The 17,500-nt window shown below is 32.6% G+C and overlaps 1 protein-coding gene and 1 long non-coding RNA gene across 7 annotated transcripts in view; one reads left to right on the top strand and one right to left on the bottom strand.

Moving 5' to 3' along the window:
• Positions 1–4,582, bottom strand: part of LOC144450309 (uncharacterized) — a 26,665-nt gene extending 22,083 nt beyond the window's left edge. Inside the window, exon 1 of the long non-coding RNA XR_013482221.1 lies at positions 4,507–4,582. This is a non-coding gene — a long non-coding RNA (uncharacterized LOC144450309). The remainder of the gene's footprint in view (positions 1–4,506) is intronic.
• Positions 1–17,500, top strand: part of LOC144450307 (uncharacterized) — a 75,485-nt gene that overhangs the window by 23,458 nt on the left and 34,527 nt on the right. For 4 of the 6 annotated variants that reach the window (XM_078140909.1, XM_078140907.1, XM_078140908.1 and 1 more), the window contains exons 10-12: positions 8,793–8,899; positions 9,400–9,420; positions 12,732–12,749. In XM_078140909.1, the coding sequence (XP_077997035.1) occupies positions 8,793–8,899; positions 9,400–9,420; positions 12,732–12,749 (146 nt within the window). The remainder of the gene's footprint in view (positions 1–8,792; positions 8,900–9,399; positions 9,421–12,731; positions 12,750–17,500) is intronic. The other 2 variants (XM_078140904.1, XM_078140905.1) reach the window with 2 other exon arrangements.

Here is a 17,500-nt window from a genome sequence, read left to right as displayed (position 1 = left end):
GATGGTCTCGTAGTAGAGCCCCAAGCTGTGGGAGTCTGGGTAACTGAGACTAGTGTAAAGAGTAGAATATAGTGCATGGTAAAATGTAGATTGAGTGTAAATATGTAGGACGTACTTCCTGTTTATATGTAAATTAGTATGGTGTGTTGAATAATGGTAAACTTAGGGAGACTTGTGACTGCTTAACTTGATCTTGGTTATCACCTTCAGTGTTATGTGACAACTGAGTTGGTGTTCGTGAAACACTGTGATTTTGTAATGAACTTGGAAATGTTCATTTTTGATTGCCACCTGAGGGCGCCATTCACCAAAAAATGTTGTAAACAAGTTTATCCAATCACAGGTCTCCTCAGACTGGACTGCGTCTCCATATTTGCATATTAAAAGTAAAATGTTTGTATCTTGATAAATAGTTTGCTAAGAGTCAATTGTGTAGATTGTGATTGGTTACATGTTTTGTGCACCTGTGAATAATTTGTATATTCTGTTATAATTTGCATGTACAGTGAAATTACACCTGTTGTTTGCATGTTGCCATGGGAATAATGACATTGTTACTTGTACTTTGTTGCATGTTACATAATAATTCTTCAAGGAATTTCTCGTACATCATTTTAATTCCATGTCTGACTTCATTTTATAATTTTGACGACACCGATGTCATTTTTTAATTTATACATTTATGGTCAGCATGTTATTATAGTGACTGTGTACATATCTGATACCCATATTGATCCAGTTGTCGTGTTTCTTTTCAAAGTAAATTAAAAGATTGACAAATTTTGACTCTTCAGAAAGAATACTATTAACATCCTCTAAACTAAAGTTAGCTTTTGTTAAAAACTTGCAAAATTAAAAAAAAAATGCAATCTTTGATGTCAATAAAAAAAATTATAAAATTTTTTAAATAGAAATTGATTCTTAAGAATGGAGACTATTAAAATTCTCTAAAATAAAGTTAGCTTTTGTTAAAAACTTGCAAAACATTTCAAAAATGTGACCTGTGATGTTTACGATAATCGGTCGGTAGTCAACAATATATGTAGCATCCATTTTGAATGTCTTGTGACCTGCCTGCAGGCATAAACACATTAAGACAAGATGTATAGTGTCCTACCTAACAATGGTAAACAACTCAAAAGTCACCTGATACCTCATTAGTCATGTTGTGAGTCGGTCCTACAGAAATTCTGACTCCATTAAAGGGATACAGTCCAAAAATTTAAAAAAATTTGTTTTGTCATTTTATCCTTAGAAGTGAATGTTGATTCCTTTAAATAACAATAAAATCAGTCAAATCCACTCCATAGCTGATCAACATGTCGTGAGTCGGTTCGACAGAAATTCTGACGCCATTAAAGGGATACATTCCACCACATTTTCTAAATATTTTTTTTTTGATCATGTTGCTTGCTGAAGTGTCTGCAGCTTCTGTTTGAAAAAAAAAATCAGTTTTGATATTGTATCATGAGGTCAAAGCATGCATTTGTCAAGTCGTGATATTGTGACCTTTGACCCAATCAATAATGACCTTTGACCCAATCAATAATGAGCAAGAATATCGAATGCACAAATTATGATGATGTAATTTGTTAGAGTAAATAAATTACATCATGGGATCATTGACACAGACTGAACAAAAATAAGAGATCAGAATTGAACCAAAATCAAATAATAACTAACTACCCTCGATGTAATATTCCGCAACTATTTTTTGTGAAAAAATAAAGAAAAGTTGTGCTCAAGTACTTCCTCAAGTATTAGTTATTAAGCTTAACAAAATGTGAAAACACTGAATGTATAGAAAACTGTAAATTTTACCAGATTTCACCATCTCTGTTACCAGGGTTCTAAAACCTTTAGTAAAAACACTGAATGTATAGGAAACTGTAACTTTTACCAGATTTCACCCTCTCTGTTACCATGGTTCTAAAACCTTAGTAAAAACACTGAATGTATAGAAAACTATCAATGTTACCACAGTTCACCCTCTCTGTTACCAGGGTTCTAAAACCTTAGTAAAAACACTGAATGTATAGGAAACTGTCAATTTTACCAGATTTCCCCACTCTGTTACCAGGGTTCTAAAATCTTAGTAAAAACACTGAATATATAGGAAACTGTCAATTTTACCAGATTTCCCCACTCTGTTACCAGGGTTCTAAAATCTTAGTAAAAACACTGAATGTATAGGAAACTGTCAATTTTACCAGATTTCACCCTCTCTGTTACCAGGGTTCTAAAACCTTAGTAAAAACACTGAATGTATAGGAAACTGTAAATTTTACCAGATTTCACCCTCTCTGTTACCAGGGTTCTAAAATCTTAGTAAAATCACTGAATGTATTGAAAACTGTCAATTCTACCAGATTTCCCCCACTCTGTTTGTGCAATCCTTGAGTTACAAATACAGTGAACAAATACAGTGACATGTCTGAGAGAGTATAGCATAATCATCAGTGAGTTACCAAACACACCCACCCACCTGTTGTCTCTACAGGTTCTATTTTTTCGCTTAAAAGAAATCCTTGATAAAAAGTCTTTACAAAAAGTGTCTTTCTACTTGATTACACATTGGTATTATTATCGTCACAACTCCATTTAATGGATGCTTGATTTTCACAGACAAAGAAAATTGCTCTTTTGGTATCTCATTTGAGTAAAATGAGTGCTGTGTTACTATTGTTATCGAGACGTGATAGCTAACGACTTAACGATGAATCGTACAAAACTTCAGTCAAGCTAACGTTTGTCGATGTTGCCATTTCTGTGGCAAAAATTTTGACCAGTGGTCTTTTTAAACTTAGTTGGTCTCTCACTTAACAGAATTGTGCATCATTGCGTAGTACATTTTATGGGCACTTAACTAAAATGAATGCAGTGTTACTATTGTTAGCAAACGACGATAGTTAACAACTTAATGACGCGTCGTACAAAACTTTAGCTACACTAATGTTTGTTGATGTTGGTATTTCAGTGCCAAAATTTTGACCATTACTCTTTTTACACTGAGTTTGGTCTTAGTCGACAGAATTGGGCATCATTGTAACTTGCATCATATATATTATGGTCACTTGACAGAAATGAATGCTGTGTTACAATTGTTATTGAACAGCGATAGCTAAGAACTTAATGACGCGTCGTACAAAACTTTAGCTACACTAATGTTTGTTGATGTTGGTATTTCAGTGCCAAAATTTTGACCATTACTCTTTTTACACTGAGTTTGGTCTTAGTCGACAGAATTGGGCATCATTGTAACTTGCATCATATATATTATGGTCACTTGACAGAAATGAATGCTATATTACAATTGTTATCAAACAGCGATAGCTAAGAACTTAATGATAAGTCGTACATAACTTTGGTTATGCTAACTTTTGTCAATGTTAGATCTGTGCCAAAATTTTGACTAGTGCCGAGATGGTCTCTCAGTCGGCAGAATTGTACGTAATTACAATTTACATAGTACATTTCATGGTCACTTGACTGAAATGAATGTGGTGTTACGATTGTTAGCAAACATGAATGCGGTGTTACGATTGTTAGCGAACATGAACAGTGATAGCTAACAACTTAACAACATGTCGTACAAAACTTCGGTTACGCTAAAAGTTTATGCAAGATTTTGTTATAAATAACTTGATTTTGAAGCGGTTTCAACCTATAAATATATTTGAAGAAAACAGTGAATTCAATATTCATCAAAATTGATAATTTTCTGAGTTTCTGTAAATTTGACGTGTCAACGAAGGAAGTACATCAAGATTATCAAAAAGGGGATTGTGTGGTGAAAAGAGCTATAATTATTAAAAATATCAGCACAGTAAGAATTCAAATTTTGGTATGTTCTGTTTTAAATTTACAAAAAAAAAATGTCCAAAAAATGAAAAAAATATATGTAAAATTTACAGGAATTTTTACTGTTCCCATTAATCACAACCAGATCAATAAACAGTAACTTTACGTGTTACAAATTGCAGTCCATTTCTATTGAAGTGTAAAATGTACACGAAACTTACAAAAGTTGTCAAAATATGAAAATGTTTGATCACTACTGCCAATGTTAAAGAAAATTAAAACAGAGCAATACAAGTTGAGTCTGATACGTTGCAAACTATTTCTATTTAAACATAAAATTTACCAAAATTTCAAAAAAATGTAAATTTTGATCACTAAAATTTACAAGAATTTGTACTGCTTATGGTTTCAAAATTGTCAAAAAATTGTCAAAAAATGAAAAGTTTGATCACTAAAATTTACAAGATTTGAACTGCTTATGGTTCAAAACAAACAGATCAATATACAGTAATCTAGAATTGTTACAAATTGCAGACTATCGGTATTTCTATTGGTGACCTATCACTACTTCAAAATTGTTGTAAACCAGTAGAGTTAATCCCTAATTTTGATAAAATTGACATGTACCGTCAATAAAATGTCAAAATAAACCAACTTGTTCAGATTTATACCAAAATATTTAGGTTAGAAAAAAAATTGGGTTACCTGATAGTTTGATGTAGCTTGTCGTTCAGACCTCCATGCTTTCTAGAAGATTTCAGTGTGTTGGTAGGGGTAGACACATGACGTAGGAGGGGTGTAGCTTGTCAAATTGGCACAAAAAAGACTACTTGTTACGACATGATGTCATCGGGAGACAAGTAGAAGCCCCCTAGGTGACCATTAGTGATTTATGCATCACTTGGCACACTGCCAATTGAGTTCAGCAGTTGTAGTTACAAAGTCACCAAGGGGCAGACACTTGCTACACTGTGTCTAACAAGTGTTCATCAAAAACGGAACACCCCAAGACATGAATTTTCACCTGCGTATCGGATACAAGGTAAATACACAACAGCAGAAACTCCTTTTCGTAATCTCAGAAACATTAATTCTTAGTTCTGCAAAGGTTTTATTGTTCTTGGGCATTCATTGTATGTTGTAACTGTGGTATATTGAGTCGGTGAAACTTTAAACTCTCGTAAACTGCTAATCACTAGAAATACCGATATTTATGATGTTGGTACAATACTGGTTGTAGATAGACCATAATTCTATAAAAGGACTTTATTTAAAACCCTCACACCTCGGCTATTAATATACTATGGCTTGATCCCATTATTTTCAGTGATCAGGTCAGTCCACTTTTATCAAAGTAGGGGTGTTTGTCGATGAAATGTAAGTCAACTCAACTTTTTAACTTTTATGATTGTAATACTAGCTTACTAGCAGTATTTTTGTTTAGTCAATGAATAGTGTTAAAATCCTCACACCCCCACAATTGAGAGTATGATGGATTAGTCCTGTTATTGCCTATAATCAGATTAGTCCACTCTTGACAAAAAGGGGAATACCTGTGAGTAAATATTGACACTAAAACTTGACTTTCAGATGTCTCCACGTCTACATAGACCATACACAGATAAGGTGTGCATGGTTTAAAAAAATATATATACCCCTACAATCTCTACAAAATGGTACTGTCATAAATATTTTCTGTGGTCAGACTGCTCCACTAGTCACCAATAGGGGGTAACACCTAAGTAAATGTTGATGACAAACGAAAAACTCAGATCACCATGTTATGGATGAATTTAGAAAGAATTAAATTTTTTGAATTGATTGAAAACTTTACACCCTTATAATCTAGAAATAGTGGTATAATCCTACAGATTCTCTTAATGAGATTGATCCATTCTACACAAAATAGGGGTGAAACCCTGAATTAGTTCATAGTCAACATTCTGTAAATTGTAACAAATGTATACGTAAACAACAAAACTTGGACCATGGGGTTGTTGTGAATTGATTGAAAACATTACACTCCAATAATCTAGAAATAGTGGTATAATCCTACAATTTCTCATAATGAGATTGATCCATTGTACACAAAATAGGGGTGAAACCCTGGTAGTTTATAGTCAACATTCTGTAAATTGTAACCACAAGAGTATGTGTGTGCTTTAAACGACAAAACTTGGACCTGTGGGGTTGTTACACTGTGTACTCAAATAACAAAGATAGAACCATGGTGTAATTAGAGTGTCATAACATGCAAATTAAGGTACTCTTAACGAGGATAATTAGCTGAATAATGAACAATAGTCTGTTGTGATAAACCTAGACAATTAAAAAAAACAAAAAAGACAATATTTTGTGTAATAATGTCAGGTGAAATCAACTTGAATTTAAACTATTGATTAGGTAATTTCTAATTATTCAGGGAGTGTAGTCTAGGTGCATTTCTAGCTGTCACTAGTTTTGACGATCTAAATACTTCTACAGTAAGACTACTCTGTTTACTGATTAGAATGCTACATGTTATAATGACTGCGTATAACTTTTACTGTAGCTTGTAAGATATGACATTCATACCACACTATCAACTGGTTGTTGGTGGCCGAGTGGTTAAACCATTTGCCTCTTACCACTGCAGTCGGGGTTTAGTTCGAACCCATTCAGGGTTTCGATTAAATCTACCACGCTGTAAGTAAGAAGAGTGTCATTCATTTTGACTTTGCGAAACAAAACAGGTTTTCCCCGGGTACTCCGGTTTCCTCCTGCATTAACATTGAACCCATGAGGGATGGCAATCACTGGACTTCTTGGGAGACAAGTGTCTGTATACATAAAAAACTTTACAGTATAAATAAAGATTATTATTACTAACTTCATTCAAGCAATGCACAAGTGTTTTTTTCACCAGTTGTACTTTGGTTAGACAAACCAAAACTATTCATTTTATCTGTCTGTTTACATTTATGGAAGTGAGTCATGTTGTGAAATAAACTTTCAATTAATAAACGTAACAGTAATATTCACCTTTGATTATTATAACATGTAGTGTTTTGATCAGCAAACAGGGTATGAGATCCAGGACACCATTATATTCACACTTTGATAACTTATCAACACTAATTACATTGTATGTTTTTCATGAATTTTGTTGCTATGAGCAAGCAAACACACCAGTGTTATTTCATGAGTTGTGTGTCTATAGTGTTGTGTCAGATGTCTGCAACGAGCATTCACTACAAGAACAAACGCCAGTAAATGTAACAGCCAAAAAGAAATCGTAAAGTGTACAATACATCGCCCTTACTGAAATGGTCTATAGTATTCTTATAGATTCCTATAAGACCTATAATATTCTTATAGGATTCCTATAGGACTGATCATTCATATAGGACTGTCATAAAAGATTCCTTTAGGACTATCCTAATTCCTATAGGAATTGTAAAGTATTCCTTTAAGAAAGGGGCCAAAATACTATAAGATCTTATAGGAATAATCTTTTAGGAATACTATAGACCATTTCTGTAAGGGTGGATTTTAGTCAGATTTGAGTTTAATACATCCATTTATTGACATCACTGGTACATATACAAACCAGAAATAAAAACAATCATACCACAATGAATCAGAGATTTGTGATTAAATTGAACACAAAGTCCAACTAACTTTGTACACATAAAGCTAATACTCTAGTTACAATCAATACCAGACAGTCATTACATATACAATGTATGTAAGCTGTTTTATTGATTATTGTATTAGATTGGTTTGATATGTCAAGAAAAAACTGTGATTTAGTTCCTCTATGGTGATGGTTTTATAAAAGATATGTAAATATAGATCCACAGAGAATCGATAGCGATAGTGATACTGATAGTGATAGTAATACGTTTATTCAGTACATTAGGCCACCAGCCCCTTTGCACAACAACAACAACAACAACAACAACAACAACAACAACAACAACAACAACAAAAATATATATATATATATAAAATATAAAAAAATAATAAATAAATAAATATATATATACAGAAAACAACTGGAAAATAGCGTTATAAGTGAAATAAATATCACAGAGGCTCAACTAACTGTTTCAGGTGATAGAAAACATAACATAAACATTACAGAGCTAAAGCTGAATTTTTGGTGATTTTGTTCCTTAATTTATAACTATATGCAACAAATTTGGCTAGATTCTGGATTGTGTTGTCAGATGTAGATGACATTAAATTTGAAAACTTTAAAGGTGAAGGATAAAGATAATAATATGGAGCAATAAATTTACATCTAATATCTTTAAATACAGGACAAACAAGACAGAAATGAAACTCATCTTTGACAAGATTAAGATCGCAATGTTGGAATATACGTTTGTTTCTTGGCAAATTTATAAGAGAATTATTAACTTGGTTTCATGATATAAAGGTTATTTTATCACAAGCAGGAAATGTTACTTTGTCCAAATATTTAATCATAGTAAGGTCAAAAAAACAAAAGAAGGAATTGTATCTGGTCAGCACGTACATCACATAAATGACCCGCATCAGTCTTTTTTGTTGTGTTTGTCCAACCCATGTAGTCTGCAGATCCGTGGGGAAACACAAAAATAACCCTCCCTACTTCAGTGAAGACAACTACAGATCCAATCATGAACTAGCAAATGACATCTGCCCCACATACACAATTGCTGTAAAGTACTACATAAAAAGAACAGTAACTGTTATAAATAGCAGACTGAGTGACAGGTTTGTTGCAAATATAAAAAAATCATGTCGTCGCACCATTTTAGAAAAACTGTCCTGACCAGAAACAATTTTTTTGCCTAAATGGTTATATATTTTTGCTGATTGTTGATATAATTCTTTTTTTTTTTTTCTGTTTATTACAACTGAATCATAAATGTTTACTATAGTGTAAACTATTTTATATTGTGGTGACTGTGAGCAGTTCTTGTGTTAATTTTGTGTCCAACTTTATTTGTATTCCTGAATAGATTTGAAAAAAGAACACGACACAGCTGTCAAAGATATCAGAAAACAACATAAGAAAGAAACAGAACAGTTGAAGAATGAGTACGAGGAGAAGATAAAGAAACTAGAGGTAAGTTATTGATCGATCAATCAATCAATCAATATATTAATCAATCAATCAATCAATCAATCAAACACATGCACACACAGACACACAGAAACAAATAATCAATGACACTATTGACAGTATTCAATAGCAAGTCAATCAATCAATCAATCAATCAATCAATCAATCGACCAATCAATAATCAATCAATCAATTGCACCAATCAATCAATCAATCAATCAATGAATCCATCAATCAATTAGTCAATCAATCAATCCCTTGACTCAAACTCTGGTACTAGGGAGTAGCTGGGACCTAAGTCATCACTGGTTTATTTCACTATGTTTCAATTCTGTTTGTGTTCACAGTTACTTTTCAGCAACTTTGTTGATAAAGACCAAATGTTGTTTGTAAATATTTCTGACCTATTTCACCCTAACCCTAGAAACCCATTGTGCATGTGCATCTATCCCATCATTTCATTCATTTATTTGTATTTTTCCTTCCTTCTTTCCATCCTACAGAATACCATCCAGGCTTACATGGTTAGTTCTGTCTTTTCCTCTTTTTTCCTTCTTATCAATAGTTTTTATATCATCTTTTCCACTAATTGTATTTATTCAATATTTAGTTAATTTTACCTAAGTACAGGCAATTTCTATATGTTCAGTGTTTTTACTAAGGTTTTAGAACCCTGGTAACAGTCGGGTAACAGAGAAGGGTGAAATCTGGTAAAATATACAGTTTCCTATACATTCAGTGTTTTTACTAAAGTTTTAGAACCCTGGTAACAGAGAAAGGCATAATCAGTTTCCTACACATTCAGTATTTTTACTAAGGTTTTAGAACCCTGGTTACAGTCGACTAACAAAGATGGGGAAATCTGGTAAAATTTACAGTTTCCTATACATTTAGTGTTTTTACTAAGGTTTTAGAACCCTGGTAACAGAGAGGGTGAAATCTGGTAAAATTTACAGTTTCCTATACATTTAGTGTTTTTACTAAGGTTTTAGAACCCTGGTAACAGAGAGGGTGAAATCTGGTAAAATTTACAGTTTCCTATACATTCAGTGTTTTTACTAAGGTTTTAGAACCCTGGTAACAGTCGGGTAACAGAGAAGGGTGAAATCTGGTAAAATATACAGTTTCCTATACATTCAGTGTTTTTACTAAAGTTTTAGAACCCTGGTAACAGAGAAAGGCATAATCAGTTTCCTACACATTCAGTATTTTTACTAAGGTTTTAGAACCCTGGTAACAGAGAGGGTGAAATCTGGTAAAATTGACAGTTTCCTATACATTCAGTGTTTTTACTAAGGTTTTAGAACCCTGGTAACAGAGAGGGTGAAATCTGGTAAAATTCACAGTTTCCTATACATTCAGTGTTTTTACTAAGGTTTTAGAACCCTGGTAACAGAGAGGGTGAAATCTGGTAAAATTGACAGTTTTCTATACATTCAGTGTTTTTACTAAGGTTTTAGAACCCTGGTAACAGAGATGGTAAAATCTGGTAAAATTTACAGTTTCCTATACATTCAGTGTTTTGACTAAGGTTTTAGAACCCTGGTAACAGAGAGGGTGAAATCTGGTAAAATTTACAGTTTTCTATACATTCACTGTTTTATTTACAGTAGGTTTAAAACCATGGTAACTGAGAGGGGGAAATTTTGCAAAATAAACATACTATATGTAATTTCATTACATTCAACCAAAATTTTGTTTGGAACAAAACTGAATATAGCCCGGGAAACTAACGTAGATTTACCTTTCTACCACTCTCAACTAAAAACACATAAAGTTTCACAACAGGAAAAATCGATTCCGAGAGAAACAGTGATTGCAATAATTATAGCTTTCAATCGTGATATAATATGCAATTATGAAAAATGAAAATAAGTCATGATATTAATTTTCAGTTATAATACTCTATTGACCTGTTTTTATTAAAATCAATATTATATGATAATTGACACTTTGTGTTCATGATTACTGTTATCGTACATTTTAATAAAATTGATGGCACAGTCATTGAAAGTAGCAGTAATTTCTATGGTAACGGTTTATCGTAATTTAATCATTTCAATAAATCTTTATTAACGTAATTTCCTCGTCATAAATGACAGAAATATTCATTTTGTTTGCCATACGTTGATTTTATAGTTAATAAATATATGCTGAATTTAACAATTTATGTGATAGCTCATTGAGATGCAAAACTAGCCAGGAAATTCTTGAATTTAAACCGTGAAAAAGTCCAACATGAGAAATCCAGAAAATGCCAATTTTATATTATTCTGTAATGATAATTTCCTCCGTGTAAATTGCTGTGGAAAAGCAATCAATGACTTGATATAACTTATATATTATTAAAATGAACACAAACAAAAGTTTATTCAAAATATTGGAAAACCTATAATTAAATCTGAAAATAGCGATATTTTGGTTTTATTGTGTATTTTGCGGTAATTTCCTGATTGTAGATGTGAATGGTAAAACTTTATATAGATCTGTCGTTATTTTATAGATGATGAAAAGAAAAGTCAATTTTGAGTGTTTGGAATGTTAGGACTGAAAGTTTGTCATTGTTAAGATCATTATTGAAATGATTGGTAATTTCCTGTTCATAAAATGTCAATAAAAGAAACGTATATGGTATAAATTGAGAACAAAAATGGTGAGAAACACTTGAATAGTTTCAAAGTGGGCTTTTTCAAGAATTTACTACATGTGATGAATTGGACAAAAGACAGTGTTTTTATTAAGGGCGGTCAGCTGGTAAAATCTACCTGAGTTCAACAGTCATTTTACCAGGGTTCGCTACCAGTGTTTTTATTAAGGGTGGTAAGTAGGTAAAATCTACCTGAGTTCCACAGTCATTTTACCAGGGTTCCCTACCAGTGTTTTTGTTAAGGGTGGTAAGTAGGTAAAATCTACCTGAGTTCCCCGGTCATTTTACCAGGGTTCCCTACCAGTGTTTTTGTTAAGGGTGGTAAGTAGGTAAAATCTACCTGAGTTCCCCTGTCATTTTACCAGGGTTCTCTACCAGTATTTTTGTTAAGGGTGGTAAGTTGGTAAAATGTACCTGAGTTTCCCAGTTATTTTACCAGGGTTCCCTACCAGTGTTTTTGTAAAGGGAGGTCAGCAAATAACCTCCCTGAGTTCCCCAGCTATTTTACCAGGGTTCCCCACCAAAATTATGGTACATGATAGGATAAACTTAGCAAATTTTACCAGATTTCCCCCTATACGGTTATCATGTGAATAAATTATAATGCATAAAATGAAAATTGCATAAAATAATATTAAGGTATACTTGTTCAGAAAGTGATATAATTAGGTCTTGAGTTGATATTAATACTCCCTCTTGGCAAGTTTGAAAAGTGAATGCAGTATATTGCTGCTCTCCCAGCCTCGTAACGACGTTGCCATGGCAACAATTCCAGACTGAGTACCTTGTGGCATTTGTACATCAGTATATATCCATATGGGTACCATATATCACATTGTAATTTCATTACAGTGAATAGCTTTTACTAGTCTGTATGTAGGATAACACAATTGTTCATCATATTTTTTCTTGCATTCTTGAATTCTAATTATCCATACATTTCTAACATGACTTTTCATCTCCATCATTTTTACAACTTCTCCCCATCTGTTTCTATGGTAACAACATCCCAATGACATCTAAACTACAATCTACCCATATCCATGGTAACAATACATCATCACCATCATCTATCTCTTTGGAAACCTACCCAACTGTTTCCATGGTATCAATTTATCTTGTCATCAACTGTCTCTATGGTAACTTATCCATCTGTTTCTATGGTAACACCACATGTCTATCATCTAGGCAAGTGCCAAGGAAATGGTAAGATTCTCTTTAAGTATGATGAACTGTGTGATTGTGACGTGAACTTGTGTTTGTCATGTTTTGTATTGTGTTGTTATTAGTCTAATTCCTAGTGACTGTGTTCCAATTTTACACTATGTTATCTTCATACATTACATCTAATCAATCTTGTTACTCAAGGCGTTAAATGTGGTTCCATGCTGAGTAATGCAACGGCCCATGTTAGTAGTAATCCATCACAAATTGACAGGCTGTCATCATTGCTCATTAATATTCATTGATACAGCTGGTCTGATACGATATGCAAATGTCCAACTGAACACCACCTTCAGTCTAATTAAACTAGAATCACATGGGGAAGCGACAACATTGTTGTGTTATATGACAGAATTCTGTGAGAGAGTAACAAGATTGACTAGACGTAATGTGTGAAGATAACGTAGTGTAAAATCGGAATACGGTCGTCAGGAACTAGACTATGTTGTTATGTTATGTTTGTTATGTTATGTTATGTTATGTTATGTTGTTATGTTATGTTGTGTTGTGTTGTGTTGTGTTGTGTTATGTTATGTTATGTTATGTTATATTATTGTCAGTGAATTCACAGTGCGTTTATTCACTATAGTGTGTTGTTCATTATACAGTTCATGAATTCATAGTACGTTGTTCAGTACTGTCAGTGAATTCACAGTGCGTTTATTCATTATGGTCACTATACAGTTCATGAATTCATAGTACATTGTTCAGTATGTCAGTGAATTCACAGTGCGTTTATTCACTCTGTCAAATACCATTAGCGTCAGAGTGTACATGTCAATGACTTCTAATCCTTGAATAAAACCCTTTACTACACTAACTTAGTCAAAACAAACCTGATCTCAACAAGTAATCCAAACACACCTGTGTGTTTACCGTCTCTGTATGACACATTCCACCATCGTTGTTCCATTTCTCATTGGCATTTTAGTCCAAAATTTTAGAAAAGTTGTGAAATTTCATCAAATTTAATCTTTATTTTGAAATGAGATTGTGAATTTTTATACTCTTCACAGAAAAATGGGTAAAAGTGAAGTAAACATTGATAAAAATTTGAAAAATTTGTGTTGAATTTGAAAAATTTGTGTTCAGGGACATGTGATATCTGTGTACGACCATGTCACTTTGTTTTCCCTCCAAAATTGTTTTCAAATTTTTGATAAATTTGTTAAATTTTGACAAATTGATAATCTTTTTTTAGACCAGTCAACTTTGATTTTTGGTTTTTATTACATATGGATGAAATTTCCTGAAATAAACTGAAAAAATTTAACAAAATTTGAAAAAAATTTGAGTGGAGCTATGAAACTGGGTTCTCCTAATTGTGATAGAGACATCATAATAAGTACCCCTCTAAGGTACATTGAACAGTCTTTTATCATGGATGACAATGAAAGGAAGTAGTCAGACAGGTTGTGTAATTAGTAGTTACTTTGTTGTTAAATCCCAGCAGACTACAACAATGCCACCCGTACTTTGTGTATTTGTCGGCCATATTGTTAATTTGACCCACTAACTTGACGACGGTGACATGCTTCACAACATGTCATGTACTTCTATTCAACAATTGTTAGATTTATAGGCTGCTGGAATGTAAATGATGACTTCATGAACTCAGTTTACAATAAATATCTCTGTGTCGCCGTGACAAATTCCAAAATTTTAGTTTGAACTGCAGTCCCCTCCATGACAGGTTGAATAAAAAAAAGCAACAAATTTCAAACTTTTTAATCTTAATATTCAAGTACAGACTGGTAAGTATCTCAGTGTCACCATAACAACAGTGAAAAATTCCAAAATTTTAGTTTGAACTGTAGTTCCCTCTGTGACAGTTATTGAACATTGGAATTAAGCAACAGGTTGAGTAAAAAAGCAACAAATTTCAAAAATTTTAGTTTTAACATTCAAGTACGGACTGGTAAAAATCTGTGTTGCCATAACAACAGTGACAAATTCAAAATTTTAGATTAAACATTTCAAGTACAGACATATAAGTTTATGAAATTCCTTCACAACATTTTTGAGGAAAAATTTTTGACAAATAAATATTTTCTTTTTTCTGAAACTACTGGTAATTTAAACAGATTCATTGTGAGTATTTTTGTTAAGAAAAATAATGAATATCTCCGAGTGTCATTTAAAGAAATATCACAGATTATTTTTTTCAAGTTCCAGAATTTTCAGCCATTTTTATATGGAGACTGAAATGTTATAAGGTATAGGACTCTACAGATGCATTGTTTGTTTATCATGTATACAACACCTGCAACAAGTACTGTGCATTCTGAGAGTCTTTCAAAAAAATGAATATCGCAGTCATTTAAAGAAATATCAGATTTTTTTTTTCGAGTTCCAAAAATTTAAACCATTTTTATCATCGACTGAAATTTTATAAGGTATAGGACTCTACAGATGCATTGATTGCTTACCATGTACACAACACCTGCATTTTGAGAGTCTTTTACATGAAAATATGTGACAATGTCTAGACACTTTTGACCTTTCGTATAATTTTAATTATAGTGATTTATTTTATAACATTCATATAAAATGTTTGACAACATGTTTCACCAAAATTACAGCAGAATTTTAAGTGTATTGTCGAATCAATAAGATAGGTTGTCGACACGAAATTACTCACATAAAAATCTGTTAAGTTATAAAAAGTACAATGAAAATCCTTCACTTTACATTTCGATTTCAATAAAACCGATGTTCTTTCCCCAATGTGAACAAATTCAGAATCTTTGCAAACATTTTTGTTAATTTTTGTTCTAAAAATTCTTGTTTCACAAATTTCAGTATGCTGTCTCAATTTTATTTATTTTTTTGCCAAAATTTGTTTTCAAGTTTACTTTCCTGCAAAAATTTATTATTTATTTATTATTGTTTAAAAATTCTTGATTTTTTGTTGTCAAAAAGTGAATTAATTTGCCGAGCTGGAAATAGTGTCGACATGTTTGTGAAAAATGTAGTCTGCAACTAAAAATCGACTAATGAACTATTACAACAATCTTAAAGTTCAACTCTTTTCTCCAAAAAGTACGACACCCACAAACAGAGCTATGTGAAGTTAATACAAAGAGTGCTCAGACATTGTTAGATTTATATTTGTCTGGCTAGAAATAGTTTCATGTTTGTGAAAAATTTCGTCAACAATCAAAAATTGACTTACCTAACGATGTTCACCCCTCTTTCCAAAAGTTAAACACCTACAAACACAGCGCTACTACAAAGTGTGCTCTTTATTTTTGTCTAGCTAGAAATAGTTTCATGTTTGTGAAAAAATGTAGTCAACAATCGAAAATTAACTTACCCGACAATCTTCACCCCTCTTTCCTAAAAGTTAGACACCTATAAACACAGCGCTACTACAAAGTGTGCTCAGACATTGTTCAATTTATTTTTGTCTGGCTAGAAATAGTTTCAACATGTTTGTTGTTCTTCCAAACATGGTGGTGTGTAGCTAAGTAGGTACTGGCTAACAACTTGAAATAATATTAGGTTTTCGGACCCTTTATAGTCTGTGTGCATAGATACATTCAATCTACCTGAAATACAAGCCATTGTTTTGAAATCAATGCTATTTACCCATGGCCTACGCCACTTGTTATGAGTATCACATGTTGTAGTCTGCTGTGATTTTTTCACCGACAAAGTCTCAACAGCTGCAAATTTTTTCCTAATTTTGATAAAAATCTTTAAATTATAAATAAAGGTATATTTGTTAATCAAAATAAAGTGAGTTTGAGCCAAAAAATTTCAAAGTTTTGTCAGATTTTGACTCGGTTCCAAGAAAATGTGGCATTGATAGTACATAAATACATTCAATCTACCTGAAATACAAGCCATTGGTTTGAAATCAATACTATTTACTCATGGCCTATGCCACTTGTTACTCATAGTGATCTTGAATAAGTGTCGCATGTCGTACGTAGTCTGCTGTGCTTTTTCATCGACAAAGTCTTCAATACTGCAACAAATTTCCTAATTTTGATAAAAATATTTGAATTATAAATCAAGTGATATTTCCTAACCAAAATGAAGTGAATTTGAGCAGAAAATTTCCAAGTTTCGACAATTTTTGACTCCATTCCAGCAAAATTTGGTACTGATGAAAGATAGCATTCAACTAATAGAGTTTTAGGGTATGAGTGTGAAATCGACACTTCATAATTTGCATATAAAGCAAACCACTTTATTTCTCATTTGCATGAGGCTTAGTAACAGGAAACAATGTAAACCAAATTAGTTTGACTGTGAAGTTATTTTGCTGGGGTTATGGTTGTCGAAACTCCATTGTTTCAAGAAAATCCACAAAATAGGATTAATGGTATTTAAAAGTAAGTTACTTGTTAATTCTTTTATAGCCACAAGTAGTTAAAACGTGTGTTATTTTATCTGGGTTATGCTTGATTGCTTGAACGGTGGCGATACAGTGTTTGTGTTCTCCAAATGACAGAAACGTACCTTACAGCAAATACAGTCAATTCCACCTCCCAGGGGAGATCACATAAAGAAAACACTGCAGTAGGTTACTTAAAGTCTAGAATTATTCCTTGAATAATTACATCTATACTCTGTTACCATAACAACTCTAATGATATCGCAGAAAGGGAGATTGTGTTTGTATAAGTAGATTATGTTAAAAACGAAATAAGTCGGTCGACAGATTTTAACGTATCATTTGTTGGTTGTTAACTTGGCAACATTGTGACAAATTGTAGCTGATG

The sequence above is a fragment of the Glandiceps talaboti genome, chromosome 19, assembly GCF_964340395.1.
Source record: "Glandiceps talaboti chromosome 19, keGlaTala1.1, whole genome shotgun sequence".
Taxonomy (NCBI): Eukaryota; Metazoa; Hemichordata; class Enteropneusta; family Spengelidae; genus Glandiceps; species Glandiceps talaboti.
This window is presented reverse-complemented; position numbering and strand designations above follow the sequence as displayed.